The sequence below is a fragment of the Anabrus simplex genome, chromosome 1, assembly GCF_040414725.1.
Source record: "Anabrus simplex isolate iqAnaSimp1 chromosome 1, ASM4041472v1, whole genome shotgun sequence".
Lineage (NCBI taxonomy): Eukaryota > Metazoa > Arthropoda > Insecta > Orthoptera > Tettigoniidae > Anabrus > Anabrus simplex.
Window position 1 is genome coordinate 997,011,883 of NC_090265.1, and position 25,327 is coordinate 997,037,209.

The 25,327-nt window shown below is 39.4% G+C and overlaps 1 protein-coding gene across 1 annotated transcript in view; it reads right to left on the bottom strand.

Moving 5' to 3' along the window:
• Positions 1–25,327, bottom strand: part of LOC136875507 (katanin p60 ATPase-containing subunit A-like 2) — a 100,180-nt gene that overhangs the window by 50,589 nt on the left and 24,264 nt on the right. The window contains exon 5 of the mRNA XM_067149059.2: positions 17,171–17,283. Coding sequence (XP_067005160.2) covers positions 17,171–17,283 — 113 coding nt within the window. The remainder of the gene's footprint in view (positions 1–17,170; positions 17,284–25,327) is intronic.

Consider the following 25,327-nt stretch of genomic DNA (forward strand, 5'->3'; position numbering starts at 1 on the left):
ATTATTATTATTATTATTATTATTATTATTATTATTATTATTATTATTATTATTATTATTATTATTATTATTATTATTATTATTATTATTATTATTATTATTATTATTATTATTATTATTATTATTATTCCTTCTTGGCAGTGACAAGATCAGTAAGTCTGTTGTGCATGAAATGATCGAAGATTTCGTTGGTAATCACCCGTATATTGACATGGAAAGTGAGTATAAGTAATATTTAATATCCGTGCTTTCAACATTTAATAGGATAAACTACGGTAGTGGGTGAAAAGTTCAAGATATTGACATTGTGTGTTAGTGAAAATGCGTTTTTAGGTTACCTAGTTCTAGTTTCATCATAGAAAATGAAATGATCGAAGATTTCGTTGGTAATCACCCGGATATTGACATGGAATGTGAGTGTAAGTAATATTTAATATCCGTGCTTTCAATATTTAATAGGATAAACTACGCTAGTGGGTGAAAAGTTCAAGACATTGACATTGTGTGTTAGTGAAAATGCGTTTAAAGGTTACCTAGTTTCGTCATAGAAAATAACAGAGAATAGATATATCTCTGCGACCTGAGTCACGGCCAGCTGGACTCCCTACTCACGGCACGATGTCGGGTGCCGGAATCCAGTGCGACTCTGAGGATTTGAATCCAGCATCTATGGAACATGGCCAGGACGAATAGAAATGAATAGTGTGACGACTCCCTCTGAATCACATGTTAACAGACACGGTGTACATGTTCTCCGCCACCTGCAGCGCTGCTGTCGATAAAAGGGCCAAGTACGCGCGCTTTTCGTCGGCTTACTGTGGAAGTGTGCAAACAGTTTGTGGTCTTTTTCAGTAGTTTTATACATCCTCCAGTGTATAAGTGCAAAATAGCTGGCATTAACTTTTCATGAACTGAAAAGTAAAAAAGATTATGCATTTGAGAAGTAGGACGTATACTTTGACATATGAGTCAATTTACTACCGCATGTGAATATGCCAACTTGCAATATCCCGGATTGTAATTCGGGTTACAATAAACATTCGAATTATAAGCGTCATTTTTGTTTCACCCCCAAAAGATCCCACTCTGTTCTCAAAGTGGTCGAAGGCTATCCCACGTCAACATCTGCTTTTAAAGTGATAGTACCCTTAACATAATTGTTCAGTCAGATTAGAGCTATGGCAAAAGCTGTTGTCAAAGAGAATGCCAAAATCACAAATACAGCTCAGGAAAAAAATTGTAACACGCTTACCTTTGATCAGTCCGACTCGTTGGCTGAACGGTCACCGTACTGGCCTTCGGTTCAGAGGGTCCCGGGTTCGATTCCCGGCCGGGTCGGGGATTTGAACCTTAATTGGTTAATTCCAACGGCACGGGGGCTGGGTGTATGTGTTGTCTTCATCATCATTTCATCCTCATCACGACGCGCAGGTCGCCTACGGGAGTCAACTCGAAAGACCTGCACCTGGCGAGCCGAACATGTCTTCGGACACTCCCGGCACTAAAAGCCATACGCCATTTCATTTTTTTTCACCTTTGATCAGCCACAATTGTCTTTTTTTCATTTTTTGCTAGTTGCTTTACGTCACACCGACACAGGTAGGTCTTATAGCAACGATAGAATAGGAAAGGCCTAGGAGTTGGAAGGAAGCGTCCGTGGCCTTAATTAAGGTACAGTCCCAGAATTTGCCTGGTGGGAAAAATGGGAAACCATGGAAAACCATCTTCAGGGCTGCCAAAAGTGGGATTCGAACCCACTATCTCCCGGATGCAAGCTCACAGCCGCGTGCCCCTAACCGCACGGCCAACTAGCTCGGTCCACCATTATCAAGTTGGGAAGATGAACAAATAGCTCCTTTCACCAGTTCAAAAATTAATGTCATTCATCAGTTCTGTGGGTATATTGTTAAACATGCAAGCGAAGTGATAGGCTGTACAGCATGTATTGGTTCTATGCAGAACAATACAGAGGAGGACCTAACAAGTCTAGAAGAATATTTTAACGCATCCAACTATCTTATTTATCCATCGAGTTTTAATGTGTTTATATTACGCAGCATGTACACTAACAGTCGAACATGTGTTTTTTTAAGGTTATAGCGGATAATTGCAACTGAACTTGATTTTGTGGTGAATTAATGAAATAGCTCTATACACACATACCCGTTTGACATATTCGTTAGGACACTGACGAGCCAATTTCAGAAGTAATGTCATTAAATCATTACTAAATGTAAAATATTTCCTATGAATTTGTCACATATTACTTTCAAAACAAGGAACACTATATCTTAATTTGCACGAAACACAGATCGCACATAAACACAGTCAACGGTCAGTAAAGAGAATGCACATTCCTGAAACATAGCAATAATAAACACACGGTTTTGAATAATTTATTTAAACGATAAATTCCGAATTCAGTTACATCAGATCTCATTTAAAATCACATGTTCAGGGACAGCTGATCCCTGTTTACCTACACCAGCGCCGCGTAGTGTAGGAACATAACAAACAGCAGAAGTCGTCACACTATGTACTTCTATTCGTCCTGAACATGGCCACAATATCATGGATGTGGAGCGCACACATGATACATGCAACAGAAGTATTGAGCAGAATGCGGAAACGAATCTGAGGCTTGATATCACTCAACAAATTATGGAGGATATGCTAAAAGAGGAAGAACAACTGGAAATCGCCAGGGGCCTGTTGAAAAGTATTCTTGCAATTCAGCAGAAAAATATGAAGATTGAAATTCAGCAAGGTTTAAGGAAATTGGAGGAAGCCCTAGATGCGGGATCTACGCACAGAAAAGCCTGGAAAGCAACTAGAGCATTAATGCAAAAGGATTTGACCGATCAAGAGAAAGTAGAACAGAGCACCGCAAACAGAAACGTAGAACAGGATAACTGGGAAATAGCGTTATCCAAGAAGAAGAAGAAGAGGGAACAGAGGCAGAAGAAGGCAGATGAAGATGAAGGTACTCAACCTGAACCAGTACCGGTATCTGAAACTGTTAAAAAGAACGAGCAACGGAAACGTTCAACTATAAGAAGCCGCCCAGAAGCCGTACTTATTAAACCGATGAATGGCAAGACTTTTGCAGATGTTGTGAAGGATATCCGCAGCAAGGTGAACCAGTGGCGCCAGTGTTAGATCTATCAGGAAAACTATGTCTGGAGCAGTTCTTCTTGAATTTAATAAGGCCACGGAAAAGGAGAATAGAGACAATTTTAATAAATCACTTAAAGGCGCTCTTGGACATGATGGCGAAGTAAAGGTTTTGACGCCTAGAACTACATTGGAAATTCGGGATATGGACAGTGCCACCACTATTTCCGACGTAGAGGAGGCTGTAAGACGTGAATTAGAAAATTTTAATCAAGAATTGAAGGTCTCAATGACGAATCCGAACAGCAGGGGACAAAAACTCGCCATCGTGGAGATAGAAGATAGCGAGGCACGAAAGCTGTTAGACATAGGCAAAATTAAACTAGGCTGGCTATACTGCAGAGTAAGACGGTGGGCCGTAGTTCCTCGGTGCTTTAGATGTCTGTCATATGGGCATCAAGCACGAAACTGTCAAGGATTGGACAGAAGTAAGCTCTGCTTTAAGTGCGGAGAAGCTGGTCACAAGGCAGTAGGATGCAAAACGAATCCACGATGCATAATTTGCACAGATATGGGCGTTGAAGAGCCAAAACGACATCATGCTCTTGGCTCAGGCAAGTGTATTGTGTTTCGTGAAGCACTAGAAAAGGCCAAAAAGCAGTGGTGAATGGTACAGATCCTTCAAGCCAATATACACAGGAGTCTAACTGCCAATGATCTATTGACGCAGATAATCTATGAGATAGGAGCAGACATCTTGATTCTCAGCGAACAATATCAAGACAGAGAACAACCAGGCTGGTTTTCAGACAATCTAGGGACAGCTGCGATATGGGTACCAGACCTTGGAAAATACTCAGTTACAAATCAAGGATGCGGAGATGGTTTCGTCTGGGTCCAAGTTGAGAAGGTAATTTTTGTCAGCTGTTATTTTACCCCGAACGAGGCTATTTCTGACTTCCAGACAAAACTAGATGGGCTTGAAGATACTTTGCAAGGGATGAACACTAACCTAGTTGTTGCTGGTGATTTTAATGCTCAAGCAGTTGAATGGAACATGCCTCAAACAGATTCTAGGGGGCGGCGTACAATGGAGATGGTCGCGAGATTGGGATTAATGGTTATCAACGTTGGTAATGTGACAACCTTTCGGCGACCAGGGTGTCAGGGAACCATACCAGATGTAACCTTTGCTTCTGAAGACATTGCGTCTAGGATAACTGAATGGCGAGTAATTGAAGAATATACTGGAAGCGATCATCAGTATATCACTTTTCGTGTACTTCAAGAGACTCCGAATCTAAGGATTACCACGCCCAAGTCAGAAAGATGGAACATAGCCACTATGGACAGAGAAAAATTTCATGAAGTAATACAGAATGGAATGGATTGTATGACGGATACATGTCACGGAGGCAAAAGAAGCATTATTGCTAATAAATGCGTGGAACACACCATGAGACTCCTTCAGCAAGCATGCGACGCATCTATGACCAGAATCAAACAACGGAGAGGCAAGCGTCCAGCATATTGGTGGAATGAAGAAATTGCTGAGTTGAGGAAACAATGCCTGCGACTCAGACGAAGGACACAAAGAGCACGACATAACGACGCAACTCTCTCAGTAGAGTATAAGACTATGAAGAAAAGACTGCGAAATACAATTAAAAAGAGTAAAGCCGACAAGTGGTGGGAAATGTCCAAGGAAGTGGATGAAAATCCATGGGGATTAGGGTATAAAATTGTCATGAAGAAATTCGGGATGATACCAAGCCCTATCATGGATCCACGCACCATGGAAGAAATAGTGCACACACTATTCCCTGATCATGCAGAGAGGATTGATGATGAGGCCGAGAAAGAACTAGACAATGTACCACCTTTTACAATTGAAGAATTGATAACAGCAATTAATTCCCTTAGAAATAAGAAAGCCCCTGGTCCAGATGGTATTCCAGCAGAAGTACTAAAGGTGGCAGCCGAATTATGTCCTCAACTGCTGTTGAGAATGTATAATCATTGTTTGAAAGCGGGAATTTTTAGCTTTCGTTGGAAGATAGCTAGATTGGTTCTGATCAGTAAAGGGAAAACTGGGGGTTACAGACCTCTATGTATGCTGGACACTGCCGGGAAAGGTTTAGAGAAGCTTCTACAACCGAGAATACTAGCAGCAGTCCGATTAGCTGGCGACCTATCCGACCAACAACATGGATTTCGCAGAGGTCACTCAACGCTAGATGCTGTGAAGGAAGTGGTGAAGACAGCAGAACGAGCTCAAACGGGTAATCATTATTCTAGGAAACTGACGCTTCTTGTGACTCTAGATGTTAAAAATGCCTTCAACTCGGCAAGATGGAGTGATATATTGGAAGCTCTAGAAGAAACTTTCAAGCTACCAGAATATCTCATGTATATACTGCGAGACTATTTGAAAGACCGTACATTGTTATACGACACGGAAGACGGTCAGAGAAGAAAACGGCTCACAGCTGGTGCAGCGCAAGGCTCAATTCTCGGACCACACCTTTGGAACATCATGTATGATGATTTATTACGGCTGGAGATGCCAGAAGATGTAAAACTTGTGGGTTATGCTGATGATGTGGCTGCTGTGATAGTAACCCGTAACCTAGAGCTGGCTCAATTTAAATTGAATCAGGTGATGCGACGTGTCAAAGAATGGATGATAAATCACAAGTTAGAACTCGCAGATCACAAAACGGAAATTGTCCTCCTGACGAGGAAAAGGATTAATACTGTTGTACCGATGCAGATCGGACAGATAGCCATCGAAACAACTAGGAGCACAAAATATCTTGGTGTAACGCTTGATACTAAGCTTACATATTGGGACCACATCCAACGGGTAACAGATAAGGCAGCGAAAATCATGACTGCACTGAGCAGACTCATGGGAAATATCAAGGGACCGATATCTAGTAAAAGGCGGCTTCTCATGTCAATTGTTCAATCGATACTGCTATACGGTTCGGAAATTTGGGCTGAATCGTTAAAAATTGTGAAATATCGGAGAAGAATTGCGGCTGTACAACGGAGAGCAGCTTTACGAATTGCTTGCGCATATCGCACAGTATCAGAACCCGCGATTCTAGTAGTAGCAGCAGTAGCTCCCATTGACTTGTTGGCCTTCGAAAGACAAGAAATTTGGCTCACACAAGAAGAGCTAGGAAGGAAAAGGGCAAAGGCTTTGGCTCATAGTCGCAGAATGCAACGATGGCAAACAAGATGGGAAGATGATTCTAGAGGGAAATGGACGAAAAGACTGATACCTTCTCTGGGCGTATGGGTTGCCCGAAATCATGGTGAAGTGAACTACTATCTCACACAGTTCCTGACAGGTCATGGATACTTCCGAAAATTTCTTCATAGGCTAGGGCTAGCAACTAGTCCGGTGTGCATATACTGCGGCGATATCGATGACGTATCACATACTTTCTTTGTGTGTGTTCATTGGCTGCCACAAAGAAGATGCTTAGAAGTTATGCACGGAGAATTGACGCCAGAAGGGATCGTGTCAGTAATGCTACGAAGTCGAGAATCTTGGGACCAGGTAGCAGTCTACGTAGAAAATATTCTGCGTCAGAAGAAGAAGGACCTGGACGATTACGACAGATAGTAAAGCAGAAGAAGGAAGATGAAGCACAAGATGCATTAAGCACGACATCCGCCCTGAAGTAATGCGAGAGCGGTTCCGGGGCGGAGAAAAACGTCGTGGGAAAAGGGAGTGTGGTTTTTAGTGGGTAAGAATCTCCACACACTTGTTGAGTGCGGACCCTCACAAGCGTCTTATGAAAGATTTTCCACACTCCCTCGCAAAAAAAAAAAAAAATTATTATTATTATTATTATTATTATTATTATTATTCTTCAAGGCACGATGTCGGGAGCTGGAATCCAGTGCGACTCTGTGGATTTGAATCCAGCATCTATGGAACATGGCCACAATATCATGGACGTGGAGCGCACGCATGATACATGCAATAGAAGTATTGAGCAGAATGCGAAAACGAATCTGAGGCTTGATATCACTCAACAAATTATGGAGGATATGCTAAAAGAAGAAGAACAACTGGAAATCGCCAGGGGCCTGTTGAAAAGTATTCTTGCAATTCAGCAGAAAAATATGAAGATTGAAATTCAGCAAGGTTTAAAGAAATTGGAGGAAGCCCTAGATGCGGGATCTACGCACAGAAAACCTTGGAAAGCAACTAGAGCATTAACGCAAAAGGATTTGCCCGATCAAGAGAAAGTAGAACAGAGCACCACAAACAGAAATGTAGAACAGGATAACTGGGAAATAGCGTTATCCAAGAAGAAGAAGAAGAAGAGGGAACAGAGGCAGAAGAAGGCAGATGAAGATGAAGGTACTCAACCTGAACCAGTACCACTATCTGAAACTGTTAAAAAGAACGAGCAACGGAAACGTTCAACTATAAGAAGTCGCCCAGAAGCCGTACTTATTAAACCTATGAATGGCAAGACTTTTGCAGATGTTGTGAAGGATATCCGCAGCAAGGTGAACCCAGAAGACAGTGGCGCTAGTGTTAGATCGATCAGGAAAACTATGTCTGGAGCGGTTCTTCTTGAATTTAATAAGGCCAATTGTGACCAATTATATTAAATGCTTACGATACATCAAGAAATGTAACACAAAAGGTTTTTCTTTGTCTTTGCATCATGCAGGCAGATATTTACGAATGGAGTTAATGAATGTACCAGGCATTGAATCAAAACCTCTTTGCTGTTCTGATGAATCTATGTATGGCTGAAGCTTCCTTGTAAGTGTCATCTCTTATGATCTTTCTCAGTACTGAAAATAATGTAATGGGGTACCAGTTTCCTAATACATTAGGGTCTCCTGATTTGAAAATCAAAATGGTACGTCCTTTCCTGAATATTTGTGGTACATATCCCCAGGCTATCATTATACTAGCAATAAAACTAATGACTTTGGCACATTTTAGTTCCTTAACCACTTTCAATAAAACTCGGTCAGGTCCAATTTTAATAAATCACTTAAAGGCGCCCTTGGACATGTTGGCGAAGTAAAGGTTTTGACGCCTAGAACTACATTGGAAATTCGGGATATGGACAGTGCCACCACTATTTCTGACGTAGAGGAGGCTGTAAGACGAGAATTAGAAAATCTTAATCAAGAATTGAAGGTCTCAATCACAAATCCGAACAGCAGGGGACAAAAACTTGCCATCGTGGAGATAGAAGATAGCGAGGCACGAAAGCTGTTAGACATAGGCAAAATTAAAGTAGGCTGGCTATACTGCAGAGTAAGATGGTGGGCCGTAGTTCCTCAGTGCTTTAGATGTCTGTCATATGGGCATCAAGCACGAAACTGTCAAGGATTGGACAGAAGTAAACTCTGCTTTAAGTGCGGAGAAGCTGGTCACAAGGCAGTAGGATGCAAAACGAATCCACGATGCATAATTTGCACAGATATGGGCGTTGAAGAGTCAAAACGACATCATGCTCTTGGTTCAGGCAAGTGTATTGTGTTTCGTGAAGCACTAGAAAAGGCCAAAAAGCAGTGGTGAATGGTACAGATCCTTCAAGCCAATATACACAGGAGTCTAACTGCCAATGATCTATTGACGCAGATGATCTATGAGATAGGAGCAGACATCTTGATTCTCAGCGAACAATATCAAGACAGAGATCAACCAGGCTGGTTTTCAGACAATCTAGGAACAGCTGCGATATGGGTACCAGACCTTGGAAAAAACTCAGTTACAAATCGAGGATGCGGAGATGGGTTCGTCTGGGTCCAAGTTGAGAAGGTAATTTTTGTCAGCTGTTATTTTACCCTGAATGAGGCTATTTCTGACTTCCAGACAAAACTAGATGGGCTTGAAGATACTCTGCAAGGGATGAACACTAACCTAGTTGTTGCTGGTGATTTTAATGCTCAAGCAGTTGAATGGAACATGCCTCAAACAGATTCTAGAGGGCGGCGTACAATGGAGATGGTCGCGAGATTGGGATTAATGGTTATAAACGTTGGTAATGTGACAACCTTTCGGCGACCAGGGTGTCAGGGAACTATACCAGATGTAACCTTTGCTTCTGAAGACATTGCGTCTAGGATAACTGAATGGCGAGTAATTGAAGAATATACTGGAAGCGATCATCAGTATATCACTTTTCGTGTACTTCAAGAGACTCCAAATCTAAGGATTACCACGCCCAAGCCAGAAAGATGGAACATAGCCACTATGGATAGAGAAAAATTTCATGAAGTAATACAGAATGGAATGGATTGTATGACGGATACATGTCATGGAGGCAAAAGAAGCATTATTGCTAATAAATGCGTGGAACACACCATGAGACTCCTTTAGCAAGCATGCGACGCATCAATGACCAGAATCAAACAACAGAGAGGCAAGTGTCCAGCATATTGGTGGAATGAAGAAATTGCTGAGCTGAGGAAACAATGCCTGCGACTCAGACGAAGGACACAAAGAGCACGACATAACGATGAAGCTCTCTCAGTAGAGTATAAGACTATGAAGAAAAGACTGCGAAATACAATTAAAAAGAGTAAAGCCGACAAGTGGTGGGAAATGTCTAAGGAAGTGGATAAAAATCCATGGGGATTAGGGTATAAAATTGTCATGAAGAAATTCGGGATGCTACCAAGCCCTATCATGGATCCACGCACCATGGACGAAATAGTACATATACTATTCCCTGATCATGCAGAGAGGATTGATGATGAGGCCGAGAAAGAACTAGACAATGTACCACCTTTTACAGCTGAAGAATTGATAACAGCAATTAATTCCCTTAGAAATAAGAAAGCCCCTGGACCAGATGGTATTCCAGCAGAAGTACTAAAGGTGGCAGTCGAATTATGTCCTCAACTGCTGTTGAGAATGTATAATCATTGTTTGAAAGCGGGAATTACCGGGCGAGTTGGCCGTGCGCGCGGCTGTGAGCTTGCATCCGGGAGATAGTAGGTTCGAATCCCACTATCGGCAGCCCTGAAAATGGTTTTCCGTGGTTTCCCATTTTCACACCAGGCAAATGCTGGGGCTGTACCTTAATTAAGGCCACGGCCGCTTCCTTCCAACTCCTAGGTCTTTCCTATCCCATCGTCGCCATAAGACCTATCTGTGTCGGTGCGACGTAAAGCCCCTAGCAAAAAAAAAAAAAAAAAAAAAAAGCGGGAATTTTTAGCTTTCGTTGGAAGATAGCTAGATTCTGATCAGTAAAGGGAAAACTGGGGGTTACAGACCTCTATGTATGCTGGACACTGCCGGGAAAGGTTTAGAGAAACTCCTACAACCGAGAATACTAGCAGCAGTCCGATTAGCTGGCGACCTATCCGACCAACAACATGGATTTCGCAGAGGTCACTCAACGCTAGATGCTGTGAAGGAAGTGGTGAAGACAGCAGAACGAGCTCAAACGGGTAATCATTATTCTAGGAAGCTGACACTTCTTGTGACTCTAGATGTTAAAAATGCCTTCAACTCGGCAAGATGGAGTGATATTTTGGAAGCTCTAGAAGAAACTTTCAAGCTACCAGAATATCTCATGTATATACTGCGAGACTATTTGAAAGACCGTACATTGTTATACGACACGGAAGATGGTCAGAAAAGAAAACGGCTCACAGCAGGTGCAGCGCAAGGCTCAATTCTCGGACCACACCTTTGGAACATCATGTATGATGATTTGTTACGGCTGGAGATGCCAGAAGATGTAAAACTTGTGGGTTATGCTGATGATGTGGCTGCTGTGATAGTAACCCGTAACCTAGAGCTGGCTCAATTTAAATTGAATCAGGTGATGCGACGTGTCAAAGAATGGATGATAAATCACAAGTTAGAACTCGCAGATCATAAAACGGAAATTGTCCTCCTGATGAGGAAAAGGATTAATACTGTTGTACCGATGCAGATCGGACAGATAGCCATCGAAACAACTAGGAGCACAAAATATCTTGGTGTAACGCTTGATACTAAGCTTACATATTGGGACCACATCCAATGGGTAACAGATAAGGCAGCGAAAACCATGACTGCACTGAGTAGACTCATGGGAAATATCAAGGGACCGATATCTAGTAAAAGGCGGCTTCTCATGTCGATTGTTCAATCGATACTGCTATACAGTTCGGAGATTTGGGCTGAATCGTTAAAAATTGTGAAATATCGGACAAGAATTGCGGCTGTACAACGGAGAGCAGCTTTACGAATTGCTTGCGCATATCGCACAGTATCAGAACCTGCGATTCTAGTAGTAGCAGCAGTAGCTCCCATTGACTTGTTGGCCTTCAAAAAACAAGAAATTTGGCTCACACAAGAAGAGCTAGGAAGGAAAAGGGCAAAGGCTTTGGCTCATACTCGCAGAATGCAACGATGGCAAACAAGATGGGAAGATGATTCTAGATGGAAATGGACGAAAAGACTGATACCTTCTCTGGGCGTATGGGTTGCCCGAAATCATGGTGAAGTGAACTACTATCTCACACAGTTCTTGACAGGTCATGGATACTTCCGAAAATTTCTTCATAGGCTAGGGCTAGCAACTAGTCCGGTGTGCATATACTGCGGTGATATCGATGACATATCACATACTTTCTTTGTGTGTGTTCATTGGCTGCCACAAAGAAGATGCTTAGAAGTTATGCACGGAGAATTGACGCCAGAAGGGATCATGTCAGTAATGCTATGAAGTCGAGAATCTTGGAACCAGGTGGCAGTCTACGTAGAAAATATTCTGCGTCAGAAGAAGAAGGACCTGGACGATTACGACAGACAGTAAAGCAGAAGAAGGAAGATGAAGCACAAGATGCATTAAGCATGACATCTGCCCTGAAGTAATGCGAGAGCGGTTTCTGGGGCGGAGATAAACGTCGTGGGAAAAGGGAGTGTGGTTTTTAGTGGGTAAGAATCTCCACACACTTGCTGAGTGCGGACCCTCACAAGCGTCTTATGAAAGATTTTCCACACTCCCTCGCAAAAAAAAAAAAAAATATAAAAAAATAAAATAAAATAAAAAAAATAAAATAAAAAAAAAATAAAAATAAAAATAATATTATTATTACATATCTTATGTGCATAATGAGAGATTACTTCAAAGATCGCACTCTGTTGCATGATACGGAAGATGGAGAAAAGACAAAACGCCTGACAGCTGGTGCAGCGGAGGGATCAATCCTTGGTCCAGATCTTTGGAACATAATGTATGATGGCTTGTTACATTTGGAGATGCCAGAGGACACGAAGCTTGTGGGCTACGCTGATGATGTGGCTGCCTTGATAGTAGTTCGTAATGTTGAAATGGCTCAAATCAAACTGAACCAGGTGATGCGGCGCATAAAAGAATGGATGATGAGCCACAGTCTAACATTAGCCGAACACAAAACGGAGATAGTTCTTCTGACGAGGAAAAGGATCAAAACTCTTGCACCAATGACTGTTGGAGAGTTAGTGATTGAAACATCTGCGAGCACAAAATATCTAGGAGTGACACTTGACTCCAAGCTCACATTCTGGAATCATATTCAGAGAGCGACAGACAAGGCAGTAAAATACATAACTGCACTTAGCAGACTAATGGGAAATATTAAAGGTCTGAAATCCAGTAAACGACGTCTTCTCATGTCGACGGTTCAGTCAGTGCTCCTATATGGCTCTGAAATCTGGGCTGAATCCTTGAGGTTTGCTTGGTATCGGAGAAGGATAGCTGCTGTACAACGGAGAGCGGCTTTACGTATTGCATGTGCATACCGCACGGTTTCCGAACCTGCAATCCTCACGGTGGCAGCAATAGCCCCAATAGACCTACTTGCATTGGAGTGACATGAAATCTGACATACCCAAGGAGAGCTGGGAAAGAAATATGCAAAGAAGTGTGCCTTCAGTCAAAGGATGAGGTGATGGCAACTCAGATGGGAAAGTGACCCTTGAGGCAAATGGACCAAGCGACTGATACCACGCTTGGATATCTGGGTTGAAAGGGCCCATGGTGAAGTAAATTACTACCTCACGCAGCTTCTAACAGGGCATGGATATTTCCGAAAATTCCTGCATAAAGTGGGCAGAGCGAGTGACGCAGCATGCATATTCTGTAATGACATTGACAACGTATTTCACACCTTTTTTGTATGCGGACATTGGACGATTCAGAGAAGATATGTGGAAACTGAACTAGGAGATTTGACAACAGATAATATTATTTCGGTGATGCTGCAAAACCAGGAATCCTGGGATCGCGTGGCAGTATACGTGGAGAACGATCTTCGTCAGAAGAAGAAGGATTTGGAAGCATACGAACGTTCATAAAGGAGAAACGAAGAAAGAAGACGTCTGAAAGACAAGGCACGATATCACCCTGAAGTAATGCGAGAGCGGTTCCGGGGTGATGACACACATCATGGGAAAAGGGTGTGTGGTTTTTAGTGGGTAAGAATCCCACATACTTGTGGAGTGCGGACCCTTCACAAGTGTCTTTTGAAGATTTTCCACAATCCCTCATAAAAAATATTATTATTATTATTATTATTATTATTATTATTATTCGAAAGACTGCTGAAAATGTACAATAGCTGCCTGCTATCAGGGGTATTCAGTGTTCGCTGGAAAACAGCTCGGCTAGTTTTAATAAGCAAAGGAAAATCTGGGGGCTATAGGCCTTTATGTATGCTGGATACTGCTGGTAAAGGATTAGAGAAACTTTTGCAGCCAAGAATACTTTCAGCAGTTCAACTAGCTGGGTACCTCTCTGATCGTCAACATGGTTTTCGAGGAGGGCATTCGACAATCGATGCAGTATGGGATGTGTTGAATACAGCTAAAAGGGCACAAATGGGTAATCATCACTCTCGAAAAATGACACTCCTTGTGACCCTTGATGTTAAGAACGCTTTCAACTCGATCAGTTGGAATGGCATATTGGAAGCGCTTCAAAATACTTTCAAACTACCGGAGTATCTCATGCGCATAATGAGAAATTATTTGAAAGATCTTACTCTAGTATATCACACAGAAGATGGGCAGAGAGTGAAACGGCTCACAGCTGGTGCAGCACAAGGGTCCATCCTTGGCCCAAATCTGTGGAACATAGTGTATGATGGTTTGTTGAGGTTAGAGATGCCGGAAGACACAATGCTAGTGGGCTATGCTGATGATATAGCTGTTTTGATAGTTGCTCGAAATTTGGAGTTGGCTCGGTTTAAGCTAAATCAAGTAATGCGACGGGTGAAAGATTGGATGGCGAATCACAGATTACAGCTTGCAGATCATAAAACAGAGATTGTTCTCTTGACAAGAAAAAGGATCACGACCGTCATTCCAATGTATATTGGACAAACAGAAATCGAAACATCTAGAAGTATAAAGTATCTCGGAGTGACACTTTTGATACCAAACTTACTTTTTGGGATCATATCAAACGGGTGATAGATAAGGCGGTGAAAACAACGATTGCGCTGAGTAGATTAATCAATGTTAAAGGTCCAAAGTCTAGCAAACGACGACTTCTGATGACGATAGTTCACTCGACACTTCTATATGGTGCCGAAGTATGGGCTGAATCTCTGAAGTTTGAAAAATACCGGCGAAGGATAGCTGCGGTACAGCGGAGATCAGCTTTGCGTATTACAAGCGCATATCGCACAGTATCCGAACCTGCAGTCCTTACGATAGCAACGGTAGCACCAATTGATTTACTTGCCTTAGAGAGACAGGAAGTCTGGCGAACTCAAGGAGAGCTCGGAAAGAAGCGCGCTAAGGAGCTAGCTTATAGGCAACGAATGGAGCAGTGGCAGCAAAGATGGGAGGAAGATCCTCGAGGAAAATGGACTAAGCAGCTGATACCATGCCTAGCTGATTGGGTTGCCTGAGCTCATGGCGAGGTTAACTTTTACATTATGCAACTATTGACGGGTCACGGATACTTCCGGAAATTTCTACATAGAGTAGGTAGAGCGAGCGACTCGGCGTGTATTTATTGCAATGATATAGACGATGTATTTCATATTATTATTATTATTATTATTATTATTATTATTATTATTATTATTATTATTATTATTATTATTATTATTATTATTATTATTATTATTATTATTATTATTATTATTATTATTATTATTATTATTATTATTATTATTATTATTATTATTATTATTATTATTATTATTATTATTATTATTATTATTATTATTATTATTATTATTATTATTATTATTATTATTATTATTATTATTATTATTATTATTATTATTATTATTATTATTATTATTATTATTATTATTATTATTATTATTATTATTATTATTATTATTATTATTATTATTATTATTATTATTATTATTATTATTATTATTATTATTATTATTATTATTATTATTATTATTATTATTATTATTATTATTATTATTATTATTATTATTATTATTATTATTATTATTATTATTATTATTATTATTATTATTATTATTATTATTATTATTATTATTATTATTATTATTATTATTATTATTATTATTATTATTATTATTATTATTATTATTATTATTATTATTATTATTATTATTATTATTATTATTATTATTATTATTATTATTATTATTATTATTATTATTATTATTATTATTATTATTATTATTATTATTATTATTATTATTATTATTATTATTATTATTATTATTATTATTATTATTATTATTATTATTATTATTATTATTATTATTATTATTATTATTATTATTATTATTATTATTATTATTATTATTATTATTATTATTATTATTATTATTATTATTATTATTATTATTATTATTATTATTATTATTATTATTATTATTATTATTATTATTGAAATCTTGTGGAACGCAGAGGTGATTGTTTGATCATTGATCAAGAGTCTGACCAGGGTTTACAATCCAGATGTGATCTGGAAAGGAAATACGATATGATGAAAAATGAGAATGTGGAGAGTGTTTGGTCCATGAGAGCTATTTTATTTTGCTTAAGTCAGCCAGTAAACCAGTGAGGAACCCACTATCCGCCACTCAGGCCACACCACATCAGAGTTTCTATAGTAGGTTGTTGATGATGATGTTTGTTGTTTAAAGGGGCCTAACATCTAAGGTCATCGGCCCCTCTACAGTAGGTGAGATAATAACTTGGAATGCTAACAAGCATCCATAGATAATATAACTCAAAAATTTAGACGAGCACAACACAAATGCCCTGGCCGAGTTACAAAAAGCAGCCTCTTTTGATTAATGCTAAATTTTGACATTATTACTCCATCGTTAAGCCAAAAGCAACATATGCAAGTGAAACATTATTTAAACTGAATACCCAATCAACAACAGATGAACTGCAGTAAGTTGATAGAAGAATTCTTTGGACAATTATTAATGAAAAAACACCAGATTGATGGCCAGTGGATAAAATTCTCAAAATTCAAACCCAAATCCCTCACATTTCTTTAATGGGTGTAAACTAATTCTCCTGGACAGTCAAGAGAGACACACTCAGCTTTTCTATGTTGAATTAACCTTGCCAGACTAACTGCAAAATTGGTTTAGAGGATAGCTTGTCTTAAAGCAGTCATGATTCTAAGATAAACAAGCCGAAAATGTGGCAGAATCCGAATGCCCCTACATTTTTGAAGGGGTGTTTACCAATTCTGCTGGACATTGAACGCACAAGAGATTCACTTACCTACCTCTAATGGTGAATTGGCCATCTTTGGAGATATCTACCAAGCAAGGGCTGGATTACTAGTGTTTCACTTTAAGCATGCCTACAATTGGCAATACCTAACTTTTAAAATACAGGAATATCTTTGTACAATAGCTCCTCTTAAAGTGGTTGTGTTTCTGAAGAGCTGAAAATATGATTGCTCTTGGGACATGAACCTCAATCCTTCACTCTCCAGACTGTTAATTGATTTTGCAAAGATGGACAACATGCGAGAGAGAGTTGAGGAAGGCTTCATTCTTTCCTCATAAAAAAAAAAAAAAAAAAAAAAAAAAAAAAACTCAACCTACTCACCCGAACAAGCTTTTCTGAATCTCCTCTCCATTTGCTTACTATAGAACTAGCAGATATATTGAAGAATGTTGTTTTGCATTCTGTAGCAACAGCTTTAGCCAGGAGAGTCTTTCCTGTAGAATAGAAAGAGTTTGAGAATAAACAATGAAAAGTAGAACTGAACTAATTATTTTGTAGAGAAAGGCAACAAGTGTGATGTGAAACAAAATTTCACAGCCTACTCTAAATATATACCAGACACCTTCTAACATTCAACACACTCAGAAGTATGATCTGCACTTTTACAGACTTTTTTGTTACCGTAGCATTCCAAGTTATTATCTCACCTAATGTAGATACTCCGATGCGGCGCATCCCAGGTGGCAGATAGGGGGGTCCTCTCCAGTTTACTGGCTGGCTTGAGTGAAATAAAATAGCTCTCTTGGACCAAACACTCCCCACAATCTCATTTTTCATCATATCATATTTCATTTATCACCTTTACAGATCACAGCACATTTGTGTTAGGTTATGCAAGTTTAGATGATGAAGAAATTTAAAGAGTATATAAACAGATTAAGGATTTCATACAGTATGGTAAAGAAGATTGACACCTTATTGTGATGGGAGACTGGAATGCAATAATAGGCAAACATTATCAGAGAATATGGGGTAGGACAGTAGAATTTTGGAGGAAGATGACAGATAGAATTCTACATGGATCATAAGGTAGTCCTTTCTAACACTTGCTTCAAAAATATCATCGAAGATGGACAAAACCAGGCAACACTGGAAAATAACAAACAGACCTTCATAAAAGTTAATCAGAGATTTGGTAAACAGGTATTGAATTACCGTACTAGACTTTCCTAGGAGTACATGTGGACTCTAATCACAGCTTGTAATGTGCAGTGAAACTGAAGGAAATGAAGGCAAGAAAGAGAGCAAAAAGAAGGGATGTACATTAGTTAAATGGAAAGAAAGTGAGAGGATGTTTCAAAGAATATATTGCACGAGGATTCACAGAAGAGGGTGTAAGAAACACAACAGATGATTGATGCTCAGCCTGTGTAGGAATGGTGGTGAACATTGTTGAAAAATAGATGCTGCTATGAGGTGAACAAGAGAGATATGCCAGAAGACAAGAGATGGAAAAAGAAGAGCAATTATCTTACACTAAGGCCAGGTACTTCCCTAGACCTGACAATCGGTTGAAGTCCAGCTTCAGAATCTTTAAAGACAAGGTGAGAAGCAGTGTCCTACATAGGATTCACCTCAGTTGTGCTGAGAGATGTCGCCTGCAGTGTTAGTGCTCCCTACTCCAGCTGATACAACTAGTACGAGACCTACAGTGCCCAGCATTACCAAACACTACTCTGCTCTATCCATGCTTTCTCCTCATGCTACTACACTGCCTTATTCTGTAGTACAGTTGTAGTGTATAACATGAAAAATGAAGAAAAATAGGCTCTTGCATTTCAAATAGGAAAGTGTGAAAAGCATAATATTTTTATTAATGATGAAACATTATCACTATTTATGAAATAACCACATTTTGTCTAAAACAAAAACTCTCAGAACTGAAAATATTTTAGTGTTATAAAAAGAAATAATTGCATACATGAACTTTGCCTGTGGAAAAGAAATACACAACATAACATAGACATCCACATTATTTGCATTAAAAACTTAACTCATCCTCTTATTTACAAATATGAAATACAAGATATTTAATAATTACAACACACTCTTCTGGAAAAAAATTTGTAGTCTATTAAAAATTATAGTAGTTTCTTTTCAATATTTAATTTTTGTTAGCACATAGGAGAAAAGTACTTTTATTCTTCACCTTTTCCAACCTCACGCAGTCTTGAAACAAAATCTAGGTTGTTCAAGCTCTCTATCTGTTTGAAAGATCATTCATGGAGAACAAGAAGAGCCCCTGGAAGATATTTCACCCAGCTAGTTTTATCTTTTAATCCTGAATACCACCTGCACTTTTTTCTCCAAAATATTGGTTCGAAATCTTGGGTGTGGGTCATATTCAAGCCGTTCATTCTCGTAAATATTTATTACATTTACATGGAGTATTGAAATAGATTTGAATATGGTTACCATACTCAATTTACCACATGTAAACGGGCATTCAGGTCTTATTGTGTTTAGTTGCGTTCTAGAAAACAAGATTGATTTTTCTCAATACGGTTACAGTGGCATGTAAACGCGAAATATAAGCTAATGAAATACAGTAAATCAAATAATATGGGTAAATATGAAGTAAATATGATCGTCATTTGTTTCACAAGTGTTGCTGGCATGCTGGGTGCACGAATAGCTGATCTTGCAGGATATCATACTTTGCGAGAGTCGAGACTGTTGGTAACAGAAGTCTACCTCACTCACATTTGAGTTCCGTATCTGTCCCGTGAAAGTGCTGTCTCGATAGTAAGCGATGGATTAAAAATGGCGTCTGCAGTCATTTACTGTGTGTGAGAAACTTAAAAGTTGTAAGCGAAGCTGAAATACACAGAAATCGATACGATATTGATAAATTGTGTATTCGTGATTGGCAGAAGAAGAAGAAGAAAAAACTTCTAAAACGTAACGGCGATCGCAGAGCGCAGTGTTTTTCAGAAACTGAAGAACGACTCCACAAATTTTTGATAGAAAAACGTCAGTTAGGATATGGTGTTTCTAGTGAAATGTGTCAATTGAAAGCACTAGAAATCTCAAAAGAACTCAAAACACAGGGTTTTACTGCAAGCCGCGGATGGATCCAAAACTTTTATCGGAGAAAGGGATTGTGCATTTGGAGATGTACGTCTATTTCACAACGTCTCCCTGGGGCGTATGAAGAAAAATTAATGGCCTTTCAGCGTCACATTATTCATTTGAGGAAGCAAAATTCTTATTTGCTGTTGCAAATTGGGAATGCTGACCAGACACCTGTCTATTTTGAAATGCTGTTAGAAAATATAGTGGATATGAAGGGTTCTAAAATTGTAACCATCAGAACAGGTGGTAATAAAAAGCAACGATGCACGGTAATATTATGTGTATTAGCGGATGGAACCAAACTCCCTCCACATGTGGTTCTGAAAAGGAAAACACTTCCGAAAGGAAACTTGCCGTCTGGTGTTATTGTTAGAACACATGAGTCCAGCTGGATGGACAGTGCATTACTTTAGGACTGGGTGAAGTGCATTTAGCAACGTCGCCCGGGAGCTTTGTTACAAAAACGAAACATGCTTGTGTTGGACAGTTACCGAGGACATACAACTGATGCCATAAAGGATATGATGAGGAAAGGAAAACTGATCTTGTGATAATTCCTGGAGGACTCACTTATATTCTACAGCGTGAACCGGCCTTTCAAAACTGCAATGAAACAGTTGTACACCGAATGGATGTCTGATGGTGATCACGCATTAACACCAACCGGACGAGTGAAGAGGCCAGAAATGGGACTAATATGCAGTTGGAACAAGACCGCATGGGCGTGCATTCCCAACGATGTAGTGTCCAAAAGCTTTAAGAAATGTGGAATTTCAAATTCAGTGGACGGTAGTGAGGACGACTATTTGTGGAAAGATGCCAGCGACGAAAGTTCCTATGGTGAAACTTCAGAAGAAGATGGTGAATTTTGAATGATCTGAGTATTGGACCAATTTTATTTAAAATTTTTGTGATGATTTTATTAATTGTAAGCTGTTTAAATTTATATTTGTGGTATATTTGAAGAATATTAAATAGGTATGTAAGTTATTTGATTTTTTAATTTTCTTTCCTATTTTGTCGTCTCAAATTTAGGGTGCAGGTCTTATTTGTTGGCGGGTGGTATTCAGGATTATACGGTATGCACCGGTGACTTCCTGCAACATTTTTGTAAATTTAGTAAATTAATACTATTACATATTACATGAATATTACATATTTTATGAATATTACATATTTAATTATATTTTAAACTGATAATTACTACATTTTTATGTACATATTTCACATTTTGATATTACATAACCCTCTTGTGCATGAGGACCTCATATGAGGTTGTTGGAGGTCTCATGCATGTTTATGCATTATTTATTATTTTTCTCTATCACCTATTCAACTTCACTGTTAATCTAACACATACACCAGCAAAGCCTTGTGTTTCTGCACAACAGATGTCAAAACAACCTTACGTCTGAAGGTACTCCTTCAATGCAGCCAACATCTACATGTACCAACCACCGTTTTTTTCCCTTAGGCCCTCTCTATCCAGTTACAACAGACTCCAGGAGTACCTCTGGCATCAATCTCAAAGTCATTACAGACCTATGGTGTTTGCAATATGCATTCCATGTATTCGTGTTCCAATTCTGCAGGTATTTCATCTATCAATGAATAGGTAAGGGACATGGCATGTTTAATAGCAAACATGCTGGACGAGTTGGCCGTGTGGTTAGGGGCACGCAGCTGTGATCTTGCATCCGGGAGATAGTGGGTTCGAACCCCACTATCGACAGCCCTGAAGATGGTTTTCTGTGGTTTCCCATTTTCACACCATGCAAATGTGGGGCAGTACCTTAATTTTTTTTTGCTAGTTGCTTCACGTCGCACCGACACAGATAGGTTTTATGGCGACGATGGGACAGGGAAGGGCTAGGAGTGGGAAGGAAGCGGCTGTGGCCTTAATTAAGGTACAGCCCCAGCATTTGCCTGGTGTGAAAATGGGAAACCACGGAAAACCATTTTCAGGGCTGCCGACAGTGGGGTTCGAACCTACTATCTCTCGAATATGTACCTTAATTAAGGCCACGGCTGTTTCTTTCCCACTCCTAGGCCTTTCCTATCCCATTGTCGCCATAAGACCTTTCCGTGTCAGTGTGACGTAAAGCAAATTCTTCTAATAGCAACCGCAAACTGGTCAATGTTGTGATTCACTTGTGGTCGCTCTTAAACCTCTTGTGCATGAGGACCTCATATGAGGTCGCTGGAGTTCTCGTGCGTTGGAACATGAATACATGGAGTGCTAAACATGTTTTGAAAATAAAATGCATAATGTACGAGTGTTTTTCATCACCAAATGCAAACAAAAAATAATTCATGCATGAGATGGATGAAAATCCGGGCCCTAGTGATTACAGTTCCTTACTCATATCATTTGTATATTTAAAGTTTAAAATTTTTATTTTTCATGATTGTTCCGTATTGTATAGAGAAATATACAATATTAAATAGAAGGAAGTATCCACCTTTCAATACTCTGTTATTAAGATGAACCAAATAGAAGTTACAAACTGTTCATTTGGGACCGGTTTCAATGCACTTGAAGTGTCATCATCAGCCAATTAGCAAAGCAGTGCAAAAATTAAGTCATAAAGATCTAAAAACACATAACACAATGATCACAGACAAAAAAGAGAACATTATTTCATGCCGAAGTAGTGTTGTTCTTTTTACTCTTTTGACTGGAAATCTATTAATTTTCTGTCCATTTCCTACCCACGTAACAGGCCATGACATATCGCTGCTGTTTCAGTCTGCTTGTCTCTACCAATTGTCACTGTCGTCACTCGAAGTGCCACTTTCAAACTCGTGACTGTTTGCTATGATAGCACCGGAATGCTGCCCTGTATCACTTATGCTTCCTTCTTCTCCAAGGAACGAATTAGCTTCACTATCTACTATTACTACTAACAACAATGTTTTAATTCCTCCCCTACCGGGAAAGCTGGGTGTGCGGTTAGGGGTGCGCGGCTGTAAGCTTGCATCCAGAAGATAGTGGGTTCGAATCCCACTGTCGGCAGCCCTGAAGATGGTTTTCCGTGGTTTCCCATTTTCACACCAGGCAAATGCTGGGGCTGTACCTTAATTAAGGCCACGGCCGCGTCCTTCCCATTCCTAGGCTTTTCCTATCCCATCATCACCATAAGACCTATCTGTGTCGATGCGACGTAAAGCAACTAGCATTCCTCCCCTGAAGGGGGAGGCGGGCCTCTTAGATGGTGACGCCACCTCTCAGGCCGGGAGATTTGTTATGGTGAAGGAGATGCTCGGAGAAGGTGAGGGGTTTGGCGGCCGTGGCCTATACTAAGAACTGTCTCAGCATTTGCCTTAGTGCAGGAGGATGAAAAACCACAGAAAACTATTCTCAGGACAGCCAACGGTTGGGGCCAGCCATGAGGTCGAGCCCCGTCCCGTCTCCCAAATGCAGAGGCCTAGAGCCATGGTAGAGCCGTGGCCATCTCTCCTCTGCTCGATTGGCCGGTCAGAGTGCAGAGCTGTTGGACCATGGACCAGCCGTGGTCATTTATTGGCTGAGACCCACTCTGCATCTACCGATCTTCACGATCTGAATAGAAGTCACTGAAGTCATCGTCCTCGTTGCTAAACTCCAACATGTCATGTACAAGGGAGCGCAAGCTGTCATCACGTAGTTCTCAACCCGATGTCGTATAACTGAAAAATACTCTCATGAAATACATAACAGAAGTGCAATGCATCCATAAATTCAAATTTACTCTTTGCCATAATTACTCTTTTTCACACTGATATACTTTACAGTTACCAGTCTCAAAACACTATAACAAATTTGAATAAGCACATAGCAAGAACGCAGCTAATTAGACTAGATCCTACGCCAGACGAACACATAGCATGCTTTTGCACGGAAGCGAATTTTGTTGAATGTTGAATGACGTACATCTCTGTCCACTTTGTTTCTATCAAGTGGAAGTACTTACTAAAAATACCACTTGATGACAAGGGCATACAGATAACAATGACTAAATTTCATAACTCTGGTCAGAATTGAGGAAAAAATAAAACAGCAGCGTACGACTGAAGTCGCTCTCCCCACCTGACTGGATATTTCCTGGAGCGACTCAAGTCGCGCTCCCCCATTAACGGATTAAGCAGGTAATGATTCATCTACTCCAATTCTCTGAGTTATTTTTTCTAGAAGTGTAGCTACCCATTCAACTACTCTTTTGTCTAGTCCAAAAGCCCTCATTTTCATCAACTGTCTCCCATGATCTATCCTATCAAAAGCCTTCGATAGGTCAATAGCAATACAGTCATTTGGCCTGAATCTAAATGTATGTTATATTTTGCTGGAATTCTACAAGTTGATTTTCACTGGAATAACCTTTCCTAAATCTGAACTGCCTCCTATCAAATGAGTTAGTAATTGTTCAAAATGATTAATGTAATCAGAGAGAATGCTTTCCCAGAGATTACAAGTAACACTTTTCCTTTGTAATAGTACATTTCAAAGATGCAGAAAGTTACAATTTAAGCAAACAACTCAAACAAATTCTAACAGAAAATATCTCACCTAAAGAAGATAAGTTGATTAAAAATAGTATAGAACTAATTAGGAACTAAATAAATTCAAAATAACGGGGAGCACATGAATGAAATCCTTTGACATCACGAATATGAACGCCAATGTACCATAGATGAATCCATTCAAATGATAGAAAACCATCTAAAAGAAAACACTTCACTACAAGAAACAAAAGAAATAATTAACTTTTTTCGAACAGTATTAAAGCAAAATTGCTTTACATTCAGTGACAAAATCTATTGTCAAAAAGAAGGGTTAGTCATGGGCTCGCCATTATCAAGTATTATGCAAACATTTTTTTAAATAACTTTGAAAATATTTTCTTAACCAACCAGCATTCTAAAGGAATCTTATACTGGAGCGGATCTGTAGATGATGTATTATGCATATATGATAATGATGTCACAAATGTGCAACAATGATTAAACACTCTAAATTCTTTACACAAGTCAATCAGATTCTCAATGGAACCTTACTCTAACAATAAAATAAGCTTTTTAGACATCACATTCAGTAAAAATAATGGCAATCTGTCATACAAAGTTTAATGGAAAGCCCACTCACATGTCACACACTACTGGCAATGAATCAAACCAATCTTACACACACAAAGTACTAGGACTCGATACAATAATACAGACAGCTATTTCATTACTAAAGAGCACAACGGATTTCAGAAAAGAGATAAAAATAATTAAACAAATCGCAAAAGAGAACAACCACCCTCCAGGAACGGTAGAGAAACTATTAAATAAACAAAAGAAGAACACCAAAAAAACACACAGGGGAGGGATAAATATGTTGTTCTCAAATATGTTAACAAGAATACATATAAAATAGGTAAC